The sequence below is a fragment of the Podarcis tiliguerta genome (genome assembly GCF_965153285.1).
Source record: "Podarcis tiliguerta genome assembly, chromosome: 8".
NCBI classification, from domain to species: Eukaryota; Metazoa; Chordata; class Lepidosauria; order Squamata; family Lacertidae; genus Podarcis; species Podarcis tiliguerta.
This window is the reverse complement of record NC_139541.1, coordinates 1,900,452-1,919,888: the sequence shown is the minus strand read 5'-3', so window position 1 is coordinate 1,919,888 and position 19,437 is coordinate 1,900,452. Positions and strand designations below refer to the sequence as shown.

The following is a 19,437-nucleotide window of genomic DNA, read 5'->3' as shown; positions in this document are numbered from 1 at the left end:
GGTCTGATTCCACCATCTGGGCTGCAGCTTCACGAAGCAACCCCTCACCCAGCCACAGTCGGAAGTTAGAAGGAAATACCACGAGGGTCAAAAGGCTTAGAGGTAAAAGTCCCTTAACCAACAACCCTTGAGAACTTCTGCCGAGTCCCTGCCTGCCTTGGAGCCCAGATCACCCAAGGCGCTGCCCTGCTTTCTTTGGCTTCACCCTAAAAAGAAGTGGGAGGAGGAGGGGGCTGGGGGGCAGCCTCAGGGCAGCTGCCAGGGACAGAGATCCCTTGGTGCCCCATGCAGGGAATGCCCTCTCCAGAGCAGCTCACCTGGGGATCAAATGTGGCATTTTTAGGCACAGAGTGAAGACCTTTTCTCCCTCCAAGGCCCCTTTCCACAGCACCACCCACATTGGCCTGGAGCTTTTCTATAACTCTTTACGTCTTAATCTGTGGGCTGTTCACATATTTACACTGGCTTTTCAAAGTCGTCTTCTCTGTTCCTAATTCTTAGTTACAGGGGTAGCAAAGAAATGATGCTTTGTTTCCAAAAGAAGTGCGGAGTTAAGCATCCAGCCACCACAAGGATTTCCACTTGCACAACAGAAACACACACACACCCTGCTCCCCCGTGTGCCCCCTAAACCCGTTCTGGGGTCCCCCCAACCCTCCAGAGCAGACCTGGGGAGGGTGCAGGGGTGGGTGGGGAAATCTTTGCACTGGTGGGATGTGTTAGCTGCATGGCGTCCTAAATAAATAAAAATCAGGTCTCCGGGAAGAGCTGCCTGGCTGCGCTTTACACCCGCTTTCTCTCTCTGGGTTCCTTTGCTCTGCCTGTTTGCCTTTGAAGTCCTGGCTAGCCCTCAGCCCATCCAAGGCAGTTTGCTGAAGGAAAAGCTCGGAGGAGAAAAGAACAGAAGAATCCAAGCAGACCAGAGGCACCCGTCTCCATCTCCTCTGAAACTAGGCTCAGGGCAAGGAAGAGGCAAGACATTTGGCCCACATGTCATTAACACTGCCAGCCCACCCTTTTAACGGAGAAAGAGGTGCATTTCCAGTTCACAAAGGGTTTCAGACATGAAAAAGTCTTATCTGGAGTCTTCCAAAGAGTGGGTAAGACTTTAGGCCAGAGTAATAGATCTGTAAAGTTAAAATGTGCTTTAGAGAAAACTACTGGACACTTTTGCATTGTAGCTTTAGCATCTGCTACAGTCACCTGTTCAGTCTGGTCACCATTACAACCTCATTTTAAAATATTACTGTTTATAATAATTATAATAATAATTTATTATTTATACCCTGTCCACCTGACTGAGTTTCTCAACCCACTCTGGGTGGCTCCAACAGAATAATAATAATAATAATAATAATAATAATAATAATAATAATAATGCAATAAAACATCAAACATTTAAAACTTCCCTAAACCTTCAGATGTCCACTAAAAGTCAGATACAGTGGTACCTCGGGTTACAGACGCTTCAAGTTACAGACTCCACTAACCCAGAAAGAGTACCTCGGGTTAAGAACTTTGCTTCAGGATGAGAACAGAAATCGCATGGCGGCAGCGGGAGGCACCATTAGCTAAAGTGGTACCTCAGGTTAAGAAAAGTTTCAGGTTAAGAACGGAACTCCAGAACAAATTAAGTTCTTAACCGGAGATACTACTGTAGTTGTTTATTTCCTTGACATCTGATGGGAAGGCATGCCACAGGGTGAGCGCCACTACCAAGAAGGCCCTCTGCTTTTCGGGGGCAGTGGCTGCTTTTTTAAAATAAACACTATGCATTCGTGATTTCTATAAAGCCACCAATATGCATTTAAAATAGAACAGAAAGGAAGAGGAAAGCCTGTAACCTCACTGCCCACTTAAGGGAGATGTTATCTAGGTCTCTGTTGTGGATATGCAAGCACACAGTGGCCATCTATCGAGCTTCCATTTTCACCCTGGCATACGGGTTGGGCCAAAAAAGGCGCACTTGACTCACCTTTGTAGGGGACTGTTTTCCGGGGCACCAGGTTCCACCAGTTGCTAACCGAGGAGGCGCCCACACTCAGCACTACAGAGGCCAGGAAACACATGCCCAGGGCTGGGCTGGCGGCCATGCTGACCAGGACGCAAGGCTCCCGCTTCTCCCGCTGCCTTCCGAGGGGCTCCTGCTGCGATGCCTTCCTCTCGCTCCGCCAGGGGCCCTGACAACAATGGAAGGAAGGAGGTTAGCCTGGCTAAGGTTACAGCGGCCTCAATTATGAATGAACAGTGTCAGAATCGGATGGTGGGAAAGGAAGGGGAGGGAAAGAGGATGCAGAGGGGAACAAAGGGGGCATTGAGAGAGTTTCCACTCAGGTACTGCGATGATCGGCTCCTGCTTGAAGGGAAGGAGCACGTGGCAGCCAGGATGAGTCAGGCTGTGAGTAACCGGGGCTGGAAATGGGAGGAAACCCCCCCCCCCCCAGCACTTATACATCACCACCCCCTTCATACACTTGTCCAATTCTGAAATTCCACTTCCTGTGTGTCTATATCGATAAAAAGGGTTTCCTGGACATCACAGGACACTGACCTGAAAGAGAGTCATTGCGAAATATACCCCAGAGCATTAAAAACGGTAACCACTAATGTGCCCATTAAGGTTGTGATGCTGATAATGGTTTCTGATCTGAGGTGTACCAAGACTCTCAGCCTTGGGAGCAGAGTTCAAGCTGGGGAATTCGGACAGAGGAACGGCAGGTTATGAATGCATTTCCTAGGCTGGAGGCAGACGAAAAGGCCTTCTTTTTAAAGGCGGAGGAGGAGGGGGGAGATTTGACCTGTGAAGGCTCCTTCAAGCCACCACTTCCAGCTGGTGAATGTCAATGTGCAAGCAATGCGTGCTCTTCTGTGTTTTTGGGTGCAGTTTGGGCAGCCGCTTCTTTTGCAGAGTTGGAGAGGCTTTGCTTCTTAGGGTGATTGGTTTTGGACCACAACTCCTATTATCCCATGTGGAGGCTATCAGGCTGGGAGAGGCTGGTTGTCAAACACCTGCTTTTTACACACACACACACACACACACACGCACACACACACACACACACACACACACGCCACGTCCTCTTCTCAAATTGTCTTTAGAAGCAGGCCAGCCCCTACCACAAAACTATTAAGCAGAGTCAAGAGTGAGGTGAATATACACACACCACAAGCCATGATCTTTTCCCAAGTGCCCAGAGTGTTTCTGGAGAATTTGGGGAAACTGAACTACTACTGTAGTGGCGGAGTGTGAATTAGCTCCTCTTCAGTTCATTTACCCATAATTAATTCCCCAAGATGTCTTGCTCCAAATCAATTCCATCCCCCCCGTGCATTACCCCCAAATCATCTCTGCATACAAGTTATATTAAACCATTTAATACACCCCACAATTCATATCCCACTCAATAACCCACTCCCATCACCCTATCCCTAAATTCTCCAGAAGCAGCCTGGGCACTCGGGGAAATAAATGCTGTGGCCCATGTGGTGGTTAGAGTGCTGGACCAGGGCCTGGGGAGCCGGGTTCAAATACCACTCAGCCACGCCACTTGCTGGGGGCGACCCTGAGCCAACCATCTCTCAGCACAACCTCCCTCCCAGGGTTGTGAAGATATAATAAAGAGAAGGAGTATGAAAGGTGAAATATAAATGTATACTAATAATTCCACAGTTTTGATTGTTGTCCTAAGACATAAAAATATTTGTAATGTTTCTCAAGAAAGAAAACCTAACTGCTATAATAATTTGCTGGTTTAATTTCACCAGCCAACCAACCACAATGCTTGTTAAGGGTTCCCTCGGGTCAAATGGCTGGTGGGCTTGTTGTGCTGTGTGCAGGCCCAGCTTGGCCGGACTATTTGTTGTGCTCACAGCCTCCTTGCTACATTTTGCTCTTGGGTTTGCTAACCACAGCTGGAATGGGGTGGGCACCTCAGAGGAAAACCATCCAACGGTGCAGAACAAGACTGGCTTAATTTGATAGAACAAGTTCCTCATCGCTTTCTTTCCAACTTGTTCACCATGGAATATTAACCTTGGGAAGAAAAAGAGTAGCAAGGCATTTCCCCCATATTTAAACTGGTCTTCTCTACAGTAGGATTAGGCAGAACAAGGTAGATGCATAGAATCATAGAGTTGGCCAAATCAACCAAATCCTTTTTGATCTGCCATATGCTCAAACCCAGGAAAATCTTTTTCTGGCTTCAAACATAGAAACTACATTCTGGGGGGAAACAACCAAAAAAACCCTGACACAATTTTTGAAGGAGCAACCTGCCTCTTGCTGTGCAAGTCCAGAATACCTGGCTCAATTTGCACAGATAGCACCTCTTCAAGAAAATGTCATTTTCAAACTCCTGTTCTGCAGAAACAGGCATTCACTTCTCCCAAGGAGAGCATGGCACAACCTCCTGCCGCACACCTGTGGGTGAATCACATCCAAGCGCAACAGAGCAACAGCTGCTGCTTAATTTGTATTGATCAAGGATTCATTTCAGAATCTGGCTAGATAGATCAACAGCCTGACTCAGTTAAAGGCAGCTTCCTGTGTCCTAAGTTGTTCTGAGTCTTTCCCATTTCTCCACCTGAAGCCCATGAGCATGTGCAGAATGCGCTTAAACCCCATCACTTCTGAATCTAGCTGACATTCAGGGGCAGGGCTAGCCCACACGCTTGAGACAATGCATTTGTCTACATCTGGAATACAGCCAATAGCTAGACCAATCCAACAGCAGCAGCCTGAGATCCTCTAAATCTTACCTGGCTTGAGATTTGTAGAACTCTGGAAAGACAAGGTTTTCAAGGGCATCAAGAATGCGCGCTCTCCCCCCCCCCCCTTTGCAGAGTTATGTTTCCCAGGTTGGTTAACTATGACAGTCTGAAAATGGTTAAAGCACACAAGTGCAGACAGGGACTCAGGTGCCCCTCTCTGCGCAGCCCTCCAAATCAGAAGCTGAGCATCCAGCAAAGCACACTGGAAGGGGGGGGGGGATGGAGAATTACAAACAGGAAGGAGAGAATGGAGAGACCAGGCTGAGAACCAGCCAACCAAGTAATTGTATACTATTTCATTTCAGGACTTTATAAATCCAGAAAATTGTTCTGAACAAGACAGCTAATTTCAGCTCTCCCCAGTCCAATCCCAAAACACTAGGCCGGCCTTTGCCAACTTGGTGCCCTCCAGAGGTTGTTGGGAGGGACAGGTGGGAATTGCAGTCTAACAAACTGTGAAGGGCATCAGGTTGGCAACACCCCAAACTTGATTAGGGAGAGTGCCATAGTTCTGTGGTAGGTAATCAATACCTCAAGGACTGCCTCTCCCCATATGAACCAACCTGGACCCTGTGATCATCATCTGAGACCCTTCTTTGTGCTCCTCCTCCATGAGAGGACCAGAGGTGGCAACACAAGAACGGGCCTTTTCTGCGGTGGCTCCCTGCTTGTGGAATGCTCTCCCCAGGGAGGCTTGTCGGGCGCCTTCATTATATATCTGTAAGTGCCAGGCAAAAATATTCCTCTTCTCCCAGATCTGAAACCTTGGAGAGTCACTGCCAGCAAGTGTAGATGATACTGAGCTAGATAAGACTGATGGAATAAGACAGCTTCCTAAATTTTGCCTCCAACTTGAGGTGCTGGGTTTAATCCTCCTTGCCAGCCACCAGAGCTTAGTTCTGAGCCAAGGCAGACCACAACTGAAGACTTCCACTGCCACAAAGGTCTCCTAATCTGCCCCAATGTGCAATTGCTGCACCGGCTGTGGTTTTACCCAATGGTGAGGGAAAGGCACTCTGCACAGGTTCATAGTCTTGGGGGGCTTCAAATCCCCACCCAGCCACAAACTTGAGTGGCAGCATGCAAGTGACTCAGTTTCAATTCCCCATGTGTAATCTGAGAAAAGGCTTCTGGGGCTAATAAGTGCCCCTCCACGCACATATTGAATCCTGCCAGCAGCAGGCAATCCACACAAAAAGGCAGCAGCAAGGCTAAATGGATACCAACATTGCCTGGAGGATAGGTCTATCAGTAGCAAAGAGGACAACACAAAACCTCCATGTACAGAGGAAGTATACCTCCAAATATCAGGTGTTGTGGAGAAAGAGCAGAGAAATCACATTGTTAAAAGTAGGGAATTGATTCCCACAAAAGAAGACGTGGACAAATTCATGAAGAAGGCGGCTATCCACAACCACTAGCGATTGTCGCCAGCATTCAAAACCTGCCAGGTGCCGGGCGCATTTTGCACCTGACTACTGGCCACTTGCGACCAAGTGAAGATGCCCAGGTGCCAGGGTGGCAGCTGACGTCTCCACCACCTGGAGGTGCCTGCCTGGGGATCTTGTCTGTTTTCACACACTAGCAACACATTCTTTAGAATTCTATTTGTGATATTTTATCTGCACAATCAGAAAGAAATGCAGGAACAAAAAAGTTGTATTGAAAAATACGACTTTTGAGCAGTCTGGCCCCAAAGTGGAAACTAGACATTCAATTTTGGCAACTGTAGCCCTGGTTTAAGGAGCCATTTGGCGCCTGGCTTGCATAGCTGTGCTCTTGTGCTCAGGTGCTGCTTGCAGGTCTCCCAGAGGCACCTGGGGGTCAGCCATGGTGAGAAGAGGGTGCTGGACTGGATGGGCCACTGGCCGAACCAGGAGCCAGGCCCCTTCTCACAAAACATCTCCGCCTTCACAAACCTTGCCTGGGAGCTTCCTAGAGCTGGAGAGCTGCTTACAGAATATTGGATTAGATGGCTCTGTCGTCTGACACAGTGCTTTATATATTTGCGTGCTGCTCCCACTATGCACATGTGCTCACACACATGCGCACATGTGCTGGAGGAGAAAATGAGTCCTTGCTCTCCTCGTCCCCAGTAATGTGATTTGCTGGCTGCCCCCTTCCTCCCAAGGGCAGAGTTTTACGCCACACTTCCCAAACTGGCTTCCTTCCAAGTCGTCAGGGGGCTACCTGTCTCTTGGCTCTGCTTGTTCGCAAGCCAGTTTGCCTTCTCTTAAAATTATTCCAGACAGGGAAGCAGCAAAGTCAACTCCCCACATGACCCTCCGGTCAGCAGGACTCACACAGCAAGACTGCAGAGTGTGCCGGTTAAAACATAGTATAAAACTGCCCCCGAGAGCCCACCCCACGAGCTGAGGCCCGTCCCTGCCCTCCCCCATCAGGCACACAAAGCCAATTAGGACGCCGCCGTGGTTTTTTAATATCATCAAAGCTCCCTGCCAAGGCTCCCAACAGCCGCAGCCATTTGGCCTGCATCATTATGCCCACTTAACAGATCACAAGCCGGGGATGAGTAACAGCCCATGGGGTGGCTAGAACCAGTTTTCGCGGCCCTCCACCTCCTAGGGCTAATTTAAAATTAAAGTACCTATATATACCTACAGAGCCAAGCAAGGTATTTGAACCTAGAAAACCTGGGATCAGCTTTGCGCTTGGTCACGTGCACCCACAAGCCACTCAGGCACCAGGGTAATTTGGGGGTACTTGGGGCTCACCTGACAGCCCTGCTGTTGGAAGGATAAATGTAAAGAACACGGCCCTTGAAAATGTTCTGCCAGTTATTCCCTAGGCAAGGTTGGCAAAGTCACTCCTGCCCCGCAGCCTCAGGGGCGCAGTCTGTAAAACGGGAAAAGGGCAGACCTAAAACACTACTTAGCATCTCCACACCTATTCCAAGTGTTCAGAATTGCTTCACAAACATTTACCTCCCTAATCCTCACAACAACCCTTTAAGGTAGGTCCACAGACAGCGAAAAGGAAAGACTGGGAGCCAGTTGTCTGAGCGAAAAGTTCATGGCAGACCCACCCAGAGGGCACTATTGACTGAAAAGTATATCAACTGCCAAAAATAAAGTAGTAAAATAAGTCCGTTTTGAATGACCTGCTTCCTTCAGCCATCCTGCTACATTTCTGTATATGGTTGGTATCCAACTAATTTCTACAATGGAATTAATGAGTAAGTTGTGTCAATTAACATCAAAGGGTCTCCTCTGAGGAGGACCAGCATGGGATGCAACCCTTTGCCTAACTTTTTAGTCATTATCTACGAAGTGCTGCATCTATGCCTACAAAGCCACCAACTAACAAAAGTGAAAATGCTGCCGAGTGTGGGTCTCTGCTGAGGGCAGGCTGGGTCTGGGCTCAATAGCTTTCAAAAGGCTGTGGGGGCAAAGGCCAGTGCAAAACCTGCCTTTTCACCTCAAGCTTACAGCTAAACAAGAAAAGAAAAATATCACCAATTATTTGACCACCAGGGCCACGGCTGGGCATGCAGCACAAACCACTATGTAGATGACTAGAGGATCTAAACTAGGTTTCCACCCAGTTTTATTATCCACTAACTGTGTGGAGGGGGGTGGAATGGGGGAAGCAAAATAGCCTGCGTTGGCTCTATTTTAAAAGAAAGAAACAGCAATGTTCTCCGAGATCCAGGCCAAGAGCCACGGCCCTCCATACCAGGAACTTCTGCCAGGACTTGGAAATGCAGCCCAGCCAACTCACCACAAATCCTTCGATCCAACTCTCCCCAAAGAAGCCTCCCCCCTTGGTCAAATCCCCTTTCTTGTGGCTTTCCTGTGCTTTTAACCACTTCCGGTCTTCCGAATGAGGCCAGCGCTGAGTCAGCTGCGTGTAGGAACCAGGGGGGAGAGAACGAAACAATTAACAGTTCCAAAAAAGCAGCAGTGTTTTCCTTTTCCAGCTGAGTCGGAACTGCAGCCACACCTTCCTCTGCCCCTGGGAGCTAAGTCCGCCTCACTACCAAGAATGCAGATAGATCACGTCTTCTGCAATCTCTGGCAAAGGCAGCCTTGCCTGGCCAAACTCACGCCTCTCCCCCCCTCCCCATCAACTCTGGGAAGGATGCAAGGCGCTGTGAAAGGCGGCCTGGGAGGGAAGGAGAGAAGGGAAGACTTCCGATCCTCAATCCAACCAAAAGCTGGCTACTAGTTCACAGCAGAGAGAAAGGCACTCTGTACATGTTCAGAGGCTACCACTTCATGCCAGAAGTCTCAAAGCCAGGATTCCTGTGTTCCTTTTTTATCTTCAGGGAAAAGCTGCAGTGCAAGCTGACAAAAGCGAAGTATCAACTAGGAAGGAACCTTATCAGGAACAGAAACAACACAGAACACAGAAAGCTGTCTTACATGTTCCATCTACCTCAGCACGGTCTACACCGACTGGATTTCAGGCAGGAGTCTCTGCCAACCCTACCTGGAGATGCCAGGACTGAACCTGGGACCTTCTGCTTGCAAGGCAGGTGCTGTGCCACTGAGCTATGGCCCTTTCCCAGCATAGATACAGCTGCCCTGAAGGTCCGGCCAACCACTGGCCAGAGTGAAGCAGGTGCCTCTGGCTGCGGCTGCTGGGAGGCAGGAAGCAGCAGCAAAGGCTTTGGTGCTCCGTGCACAACACATACACCCATCACTACTGGTCACGGTGGCTATGCCCCACCTCCACGGTCGGAGGCAGTGCGTCTCTGAAGGCCAGCTCCTGGCATCCCTTGTGGGCAGAGTGCTGTTGTGCTCAGGTCCTGCTTTTCAGGCTTACGGCTGGCCGCTGTGAGCACAGAGTGCTGAACTAGGTGGGCCAGAGGCCTGATCCAGCGAGAAATCTGCCCCCCAAGCATGCCTGCTGCTCTTGCGTGTCGCAGAGGAGCCTGTTCTGTTGTCTGTGTTGAAGCAAGAGATTCCACCGCCAGCCTGCTCAGCTTTTCTGTATGGAATGGGGTGGGAGGCCAGGACAGAGCACCCTCTTATCACTTACAAACACTCGCTCAAAACATCCAACATGCAACGGTGGGGCAGCCATTGCCAATGGCTTTCCGGTTCACATGCCACTGGGCCAACCTGGCACCTTCAGCCCAAGATGGCTAGGAATAGCCAGAAGCCGGGGAGTGAGTGACCTACGGAAAACTTGACTTATCCCGGGGGGTGGGGGGGGGTGGAGGCCGGAAGAGACATCTCACTTGCTGGCAGCTGAAACAACCATTCAGATGCCAGGCTACACCAATGGTCTCCACCAGGCCATTGCCAAGTTCTATTTCAGAAATCCCCAAGACGACAGGAGGAGGCTGCAGAGGCGGGTAATGGATCAGTAAACAACACACCCATCATGCGTCACAATCCCCAAATAAGCATTGATGTGGAACGAGGGAAGGTACCCCCCCAACACACACACAGAGCAGAAAAGATGCAGTAAGTCAAGACAGGAAGAAATGTGGACTTCTTTATCCTGGATGACATCAAGGACCACCAAATGACACAGAAGCAGAGTTCTAATGTTGACTGTTGTGGGACTGAGGGGGACATCAAGATGCTCATGGTTGCTGGCTGGTCTTTCTGGTGCATCCTCCAAGGGTGCCTCTTCATTAACTCAACCCAATCGCCTTGCCCTACTCGGGCTGCGTTTCCCTGGTACTTTATCAACCCTAGCTTGAAAACAAAAGGCATTGTAGCACCTTAAAGACTACCAAACATATTATTATGGGGCATACTTTCTTGGAGCAGAATCCACTTCCTCTCCAAGAGCAACATTCTGGCACAGTTCCTGCTCCTTTCCAATGGGTTTGCATAGGAGAAGTTCCTGACTAGAGTGTGCCTGCGCCTTAACTGTGGAGTGGACAGAATAGAAAATCCACTTTGATTTTCCCGCTCAGACCCCCGAATACCTGGGGTGGAGAGCAGGCTCACTCCAAGACGCCACAAAGCAGGGGTTCCCAATGTGACGCATGGGAGGGCGGCAGCTCCCACCAGTCCCTGTCAGCACAGCCAATGGGCAGGAATGATGGAGTTGCAGACCACAAGATTTGAGGACATGGCATTGGCCATGCCTGGCTCCATCCCAGATTGGGGAAAACAAGTCAAAACGGGTCCATTGTCTTCCTTTGGGGTTGGAGGGCAATTCCTTTTTTGAACTAGCTGCTGTATTCTCCATAAAAAGAATCAGATGTTGTAGATCACTGAGACGGATTGTCACAACCAGAGAGACCCACTGTGCATGCAGGGACCTAGACATGGTGAATTCTGTGTAGTGACGCCCACATGAGAACCTGGATGAAAGTCAAGGCCTTTCAGGTCCAGCAGCCCATTTCCCAGAGTGGGCAAGTAGGTGCCCCTCAGAAACCCACCATCAGGCTGTGAGTGCAGCAGTCGTCTCCTCCCGCTGGCATTCCCAGGGATGCTGTCTCTCCTGGAGGTAAGATACAGCCATCAAGACAGTGGGCACTGATAGCTTCATGCTGTGTGAATTTGCCTAATCCCTAAGTAGGTGGTGATCACTATATCTTACAGCAGCGAATTCCCAGTTTACATGCATGAAGCAGTGCTTCCTTTCCTCTGTCCTGGAATCTCCCAGCATTTCAGCTTCATTGCAGGATTCTTGATTCTAGTGTTATGAAAGGGGGGGTGAGGGGGGTTCACTTTATCCATGCCGTGCATCCTTTGATAAGCCTCTGTTATCCTCCACATGCCCAGACATCTTTTTTCTACACTAACCCCCCTTCCCCTTTGTTGCGATATATCCCTTGACAATCATCGCCACCCTTTTCAGAGATGTGTTATCTACACTGTGGCCCCACTAAGTCTGTACAATGTGGCCCTTTGAGGCTCTATCTGAGGCAATTGGGTTTGTACCTCCTCCTCTGCCACACCCTCTCCCCCTAGAACAGCTTTTCTCAAACTTGGGTCCGCCAGTTGTTGTTGGACTGATCATGCCTAGCTAGCAGGACTAGCTGCTGCCCAAGACCACACCTGCTTTGCACCTTCCTTGAGGGTTCTTGCCTGGCTGGACTGTTGTCTTGGACCTCTGATCATGCCTCCCACTTGCCAGGGCAGAGAATAAATAGCAGAGGATGGGGGTGTAGACACTAGCCCACGGTATAAAGCTAAAATTCACTTGTTGCTACACCTACTTTTGCCTTTGGTCCCACCCACCACTGGGATGCGGCCCCCGGAAGGCAATGTGGCCCTCTGGCTGAAAAGGGCTATCCACCCCTGCTACAAGGGCATTCCTCTATTGGCAACTTTGTTTTTATCCTTCTCGGCTTGAGGGATACCTCCGATTCCTGGGACTGGTTCAGATTTGACTTTTCCATCATTTACAGATTGCAGCACTAACTGAGAGACATCCCACGTCTTGGCACCCTGGGCTTGAGCTCACATCTCCAGGGCAAGTCAAGTGGGACTCAAGTGCAGAGTGTGCAAAGGGTGAACTGGCTGCAGAGCACGCAACCCCCATTCCCAGAAGCGCCTCTGAGATGCAGGGTCAGGGCGAGTTGCGCAGCATTTGGAAAGCCCCGGACAAGACCATTTTTAGAATTCAGCCGGCCTGAGGATGGTGGGAGTCACAGCTGCTATTGTTCTTCATTAAGGGAAACAGGAAGAGCCCTCCCTCCTCCCAAGGTCCCCGAAGGAGGCAGAGTTCATGGCAGAAAGAAGCATATAAATGGATCTCCGGAAAGGGAAGAAGGAACAGGGTCAGTGGACTGTGGGAACCGAAGGCTATTACACCAGGAAGCCCCACCACCAAGCACAGTCCAAGCAGAGCCGGATCTTGGATCTCGGCCGTCACCATCAACTGCTGGAGAAGCATGTAAAGGAAGGGTTTTGGAGTCAGCCCAGAGGCCATGTGGCCCCTCCAGGCCCCTGGGATTCTCCCTGGACCTCACCTCTTGCCAGCCCTGCTCTCCTAGAGTGCTTCCTTCCTTGCTGGAACTGCATCACTGCACAGATGTCCCCTTAAGTACAGAAATAAAGGTGACACCCATTGCTCCACCTCCTTTTGCCTCTGGCCCTGCCCACTACTGGGAAGTGGCCCCTAGAAGGTTGGCCAGGAGGGAATGCGGCCCTCAGACTGAAGGTTCCTCAAACCTGGTCCTACTTAACTTCATGAAGGAATCAGGGGAAACTGTGGAGTAATAAAATAAGCACCCTGAACACGTACAGAATGCATTTCTCACGGATTCCAGGAGAGCACAGCATTGCTTCGGGTCAAAGGCTGCAACCTCAAGACATGCTGCAGCCCCCAGGCCTCTTTTTGCAGATTAGCCTCTCTCTCCTGCCCCACCACCCTGCAAACCACACTTGAAATCATTTTATACAACCTTCCTCACCCCGGAATTCATGTGGATTTGGATGTGCTAGGCTACTATAAATTTATGCAAATTTAAAAATAGCTCACTGCTTAATATTAGCAGCTGCCTGAAAAACCAGACTTCAGTTATAAAAAAAGCAAATGTGAAAATTGGAATAAAGGGGGCAGGAAGATTCCCGCACTCAACAGCTTCTCCTCCAGGCCTTTTTCATAAAGATTCAGCTCCCTGGGGCACAGGAGAAAACACTCAACTTGGGGTTCATCTGTGCTCAGTCATAAGAAACTTTAAAATGTGAAGAGAGATTCCAGTGTGAAAATGCTGGATTAGAATTTATCAAGAAGTTTGACTCTATCTGTGCGGGGGTTTCCTTTTCCACGCCAGCTCTTAAATAACACAGCAAATCTAGAATGATTGTGTTGTATCACCAATTAATGCTTCCACGAATGATCCACTGGGCTTATATTGCATACATTTTAGCATTAACTGAATGGTCACAAACTCTGCATTTTGCATTCTCTTCCCATTTCTCCCCATAGGTCACCTCCCCTTCCCATCTGAAAAATGTATAATCTGTCTGCCAGCTGAGGAGAGGTCCATGCAGCTGATGTTGTGGATGCAATCCACGAAAGTATACCCTATAATACAGGGATGAGCAGGCTTTGCTTTGTTGTTTTTTTAACTCTTAGGCTGTCTTGGGTGGCTTGCAAGTTGGGGGCTGCGGAACTCAAGCTGAAACTACTCCCTCCCCCAAGTGCTGCTGGCCGGAGGCAGGTTGAATTGGCTGGTCAGAGTCCTGCCAAACCCTTCTAATTCCTGCACTGCGAGCGAAGGAGAAACCCACTCTGGTACCATGGGGTGTCTGAAAGTCAGTGGCAGCAGGAAACCCCACCCTCTGCACAAAAGCCAGATCTGTAGATCACTGCTGGATCTCAGGAGAATGGCAGCAACCTTGGCAAGTGTTGAGCAGGTGCTTACAACCAGATCAGAAATAGACCAAGATAAGCAACCAATGTGGAAAAGTCTGTTTAGTGCTCACCTTTGGAACCCAGCAACACACCCTGCCCCGCAATCCCCCCCCCCCCCGGTTTATGCATCTGGGCTGAGCCAAACCATGCATGCCAACAAGAAAGCTACTGGACTGAATGGGGGTGACCCCCCCAACCGGAATATAGGGAACTGCTTTAGGCCAAGTCAGATTCTTTGTCCATCCTTACACCAACTGGCAGCAACTCTCCAAGATTTTGGGAAAGGGTTGCAGCTCACGCCTTCTGCATGCTCTGCCCCTTCCCCAGACGGTGCATCAGGAACGAAGTGTGCCAATCAGTTTATACCATAACACATCCTTTGCCAGCCTAGGGCACTCGAGATGTTTTGGACCCCAGCTCCCAATGAGCGGAAGTTGCCATCCAAAACATCTGGAAGACTCCAGGGTGGCAAAGGCTGTGTTACAGGTGGACTGCTATCCCCTCAGCCAGCCCTGCTGTGCCCCCATCAAAACCTCTCTCAAAGCACTTCAACACATTTTGAGGGTCTTTGTTCTGTTTTTCACAATCATGCAGTACTGCATTTTATGAAATAAAATTAACGAACTTTGGCAGGGAGGGGGAAGATCGTCTGACTCCAGCCACAGACACCCAAGGAGCCACTTGCAAATTTGTCTTCATCCGCTAACAAGCAGCACATTCCAGCCTGACACCCCCTCGCCCCCCTGTCAACCGCTGAAGAGCCAAGCGGCAAGAAATCCAGCATTGCCCACAGGCCTGCATGAGCAGCTTCAAACGGGTCAGAGGATGCTTTTGATAGGGGGCTGATTATGTTGGCAAAAGGCGGCAGGAACATTCCTATTAATGCTGAAGTGTCCATCAGACTCCAGGGGCGGCAGTGAAATCCTGACTAGAGAAACCACCAGGCCACTTACTAATGCAAATACACACAGGTAGCTCTCAATTATACACCAGTGAGGACTACTTTCCAATGCAAATATATTCAGCTGCTACAGTTAGATAGCGGCTTACATCTCAAAACAGTTGCAGTTGCCTAAGTGAGCCAACAGGCTGGAGAAATTTGCATTAGTGCAGACGGTAACACCAGGCGTTCACTCTCCACGGGGGAGAATTTAAAGGCCTTTCCACTTTGGCTGAAAGGAGATCTGTGCAATTCCACCGTTACTTCACCAGCTGAAGCCAACTCAGTAGGAAGGAGCCAATTTTTACCTATGGCTATATCAAAGAACCACCAAAGCTACCTGAGACTGGAGAGCTGAAGCGAGACACACTTTGGCCTCTGCCATGGACCCATGTCTCCCTATCTCCCAGGAAGAACATTCTGCAAAGGGAAGGTCAACCTGGCCCCATCCATCATCTAATGAAGGCACAGCTGCTTCAGTGCTCGCTTTCTTCTTCCTCCCTCCCCAATCCTTTTTCCTTTCGTGCCATGTCAGTTACATGAAGCATCATTTGTTAACTGCTTCCTGTGTCTTGTGAACAAACATTTTTCTCTTGACCCATAAGATTTATTTATTTATTTTTACATTTACCTTTCCTCCAAGGAGCTCAAGACTGGACTCTCCCCCCACCCCCACGAAATCCAGTTTGTACCTGTATCTTGCTTTAAAATATTAAGAAGCTTAGAAATGCTTCTAAATTAATTAATTAATTAATTGTGAGCCTATCAGATGACAGGGGCCATCTTATTTTTCGGTATGTGAACAGCGCTTAGAAAATGTACCCATAGTTAAACTATGGCATCTTTTTCTACAAGATGTGGTGAATTTTAAATGTTTTAAAATTTAAAAGGAGATTAGGCAATGGTCACTAACCATAATGGCCATATAATCTCTCCAAGATCAGAGGCGTGGGGTCTCTTGATTGCCACTCCAAGCAAGAGAGGGCCACTGCCCTCATGTTTTCCTCAAGGGCTTTCTGGAGAAAAACCCATGGACACGACCTTGAGCTCCTCCTGAGAAAAGTTGCAATAGAAATGCACTAAATCTTTTAAATAAATCTGGCAGATCACTGTAGGCAGCAGAATGCTGGTCTCGATAAGCCATGTCTGGGGGACCTGGGGCCTCCAGGTGCTGCAGAACTACATCTCCCATCATCCCTGGCCACAGGCCATGCTGCCTGGGGCTGAGGGGAGATGTAGGTCAGCAGCATCTGGAGGGCCAGAAGTCCCCACACCTGAAACAGACCTTTGCTCAGACCCATCAGGAACTGGATCCTTTAAACTAGAGATATTGCGTGAATATACATTCCCACGGAGTTATCACAGATCTTCCCATTTTTGGATGCTGTGAAGAAAAGAGCCATCGAAGTCAGCAGAGCCGTTGCACAACTCCCAACTAAAAGAGGCTCCGGAATAGCCAGTGAGTCAAAAGGGGAAGAGGACAAAATTAAGCCCCAAGAGAGAAGGCAGAAGAGCAAGACTGTGGAAGCACGTTGATTGGGTTCTGAATAAAAATGATTCAGCCTAGATCAGTCCACCTGAAATGGCTACTTCAGGATGGATTTTGGGGTGCCAATAAAGGCAGCAATTAGGAACACCGTGGACCATCTCCCAGGATGTTCCATTCATTCCACCGGGGCCTCCAGGGGATTGTCTCCCATAAGTCGAGGGGCAGCGGTTCTTTTTATCTTGGACTACCACACAGATGGGGACCCTGTGGCTCTCCAGATGTTGTTCAGTTATAGCCCCTATCACCCCTAAGCACACTAGTTGCTGATGGGAACTGGAAGACCAGCAACTCCTGGAGGGCCACAGGTCCCCCATCAGTGCTGTACTACATGGTGGGTCATGAATACAAAGGCAAGAATACAAAGGGAACTCCTCATCCAAGGAGCTAAAGTTTAGGCAGAAGGAAGGAACAAAGCAGGCTGGCCCAGTCTAGATTGCTCCAGCAATCCAAGATGAATGCCTGTAAGATGCCAATCAGTCCTGTCCCTCCGCGGAGGAGTTTCACACCTTGGCAAGACAGACTAGGAATAAAAACAAAATCATTGGTGTCATCCTTGGTGGCTAAGAGGCAGAGATTCACACCAAGAAGTCTGCAGTTCTAATCTCTTACACTCTGCCACTAAATGGCATTAGGAACACTACAGTTCTCTCACCCTCAGTCTTGCATCTGCAAAATGGGGATAACAGCACTGGCCAACCTTTCAGGGCTCATGTAAAGGTTGCTGATTAGCATTATATAATATAGAAGCATTGTGCACATATGAAGCTTAGAGCTATTGGTCCATCAAGCTCAGTATTGCCCACAGACTGGCAACAGCTCTCCAGGGTTTCAGCTGGAAGACAATTCCCAGCCCTGGCTTCAGATGTTCTGCATGCAAGGCAGATACTGTGCCTCTGAGCCACAGCCCTTGCAGCCCCCTCAGTTTCACCTCTCAGCTTGCCCTGAACAATGGTGCAGAGCACCCACTGCAGCAAGTGGGTGGGCGGGCTTAGTCCAGGGTCTCTTCTTTAAGGCAGACTAAACAGGAACATGAGTGACAAACTGTAGGAGTCCATTAAAGGATCCTTCCCCAAAATGCAGAGCTCTTTTTCTAGAAAAAGAGGTGACGGAACTCACTATGAACGCCTCCCTTGTTCTTTTATAATGGCAATGGTGCCCCCACCTGAAAGGTGCCAGAAGTGAGTTCTAGCGAGTTCTAGCTGAAGAAAAGCCCTGCCAGGCAGCACCTGCACCTACACACCTCCAGTCGCCCCCACCCATCATGAAAATGAGCAAAGAACCACGCTTGTGAAGTGGAACAAGCCCCAGACTGGGAGAGCGAACCACTTGGAGGTCCCAACAGCCTGGCCTTTTATATCACGGACTGGGCCTGGGCAGGACCCCGGACAACTAACTACATTTCCACAGGCAATTCATCATAGCAGCCTTTCCAGTTGTTTTGGACTGCAATTCCCCTCAGCCTCAGCCAGCACAGCTGCATTACAGCTTGGCTCACTTGCTTTGACCCCCTGATGTTATTTCCCATGTAGCATGCCTGTTCCTGAAGGGCAGGTAATAAATAGAAAAAGTAACAGGCTTTAGTCAGACCAAACCTATTGAAATTAATGGACTGAACAGAGTAATGTGTGTTAATTTTAAATGGGTCTACTCTGCGTAGGACTAACACTGGATACATCTTTGGGTATGCACAGCTCTACATCTGTGGGGCCTCAAATGAGTCCACCTTTGAGTTAAGAAGGTCTAACTGGGGGGTGTCTTGTTTCATGCCCAAATCTACCCTCCCCAGCAAGCATTTGCCCACTACTGCCCTGATGGCATTTGCCACCAGCTCCAAATGCTGTAGCCACCCAGCAGCAGAAATCAGAGGCAATCCCTGACAAAATGCTGTGTTGGCAGCAGGCAGGAGAAAGCAGGCAAAAGGAGGAGAGGAAACAAGAGAGAAAACAAAAGATGGAGTTTGCCGCCTCCTGCCCTGGCTGGGAAGATCTTGGTTGGCACAAGAAGCTAACACCAGTGTCGCGTGTGTTTAAATTAGTACCCCTCTGAAAGCCACTTCAGTCCTCTGGAAGCCATGAAGCCAACTCCACCCAGAGGCAAAAGCCAGAGAGTCAGAGATAAAAGAGCCGTCAAGAGATCAAGGAGGAGGATCTGTGGCTCTGAGCCATTTAGGAACTAGCTTTACTACTGCCTCCTCTCACCCCTCCCCCACAAAGCCCAAAATGCTTCTGAGTTGAAGATTCCCAGATCCTGCCTGCAGAACAGAAAATAGAAAGGGGGGGGGGGAGACCACTCCCCTCATTTGGGAAGATAAGGAGGAGGAGGGCATGAGGGTGCCCCCTGCTGGAAAGGAATACATAGTCATCCCACTGGCCCCCAATTCTGTAAGAAAGAGAGGGATTTGACAATATGGATCTGCTCCCTTTTGTGTGTCCAAGCAGAAGGCAGAGCTCAGGTGAAAGCAGCCTTCCACAATCAGGTGCCCTCCAGATGCTTTGGACTACAATTCTCATCAGCTGTGCTGACTGGGGCTGAGGGAAGTTGTCATCCAAAGCATCTGGAGGGCACCAGGTCAGGAAAGGCTGGGGAAGGATGCGCCCCTCCTTGGCACCCCATTTGCTTTTTCCAGCAGAGGAAAACTCACCTGGGGTTCATCTCACTCAAGTCCTAAGCAGTCTACATCTTGCAAAAGACTTGTAGAGGCAGAACAGTTTCGTGAAAGACCAACATCCTCAGTTTAGCATCAGCAAGGTGTTGACAGGGGGTTAACGTGGGAGGCTGTCATTAGCCCCCAACCCAGAGTCATGTAGCTATCAGAACCCTACTAAGATGATCTAAACGAATCCTTCCAGTAATCCTGTGAGGAAGGCTCCCTCAAATAAAA

At 49.4% G+C, this 19,437-nt stretch overlaps 2 protein-coding genes across 3 annotated transcripts in view; both read right to left on the bottom strand.

The window, feature by feature from the left end:
- Nucleotides 1-19,437, bottom strand: part of ANKRD39 (ankyrin repeat domain 39) — a 320,177-nt gene that overhangs the window by 62,389 nt on the left and 238,351 nt on the right. The window lies entirely within an intron of this gene.
- Nucleotides 1-19,437, bottom strand: part of SEMA4C (semaphorin 4C) — a 59,541-nt gene that overhangs the window by 36,232 nt on the left and 3,872 nt on the right. For both annotated transcript variants that reach the window (XM_083456608.1, XM_083456607.1), the window contains exon 2: nt 1,976-2,180. In XM_083456608.1, coding sequence (XP_083312734.1) covers nt 1,976-2,093 — 118 coding nt within the window. In that variant the 5' untranslated portion in view covers nt 2,094-2,180. The remainder of the gene's footprint in view (nt 1-1,975; nt 2,181-19,437) is intronic.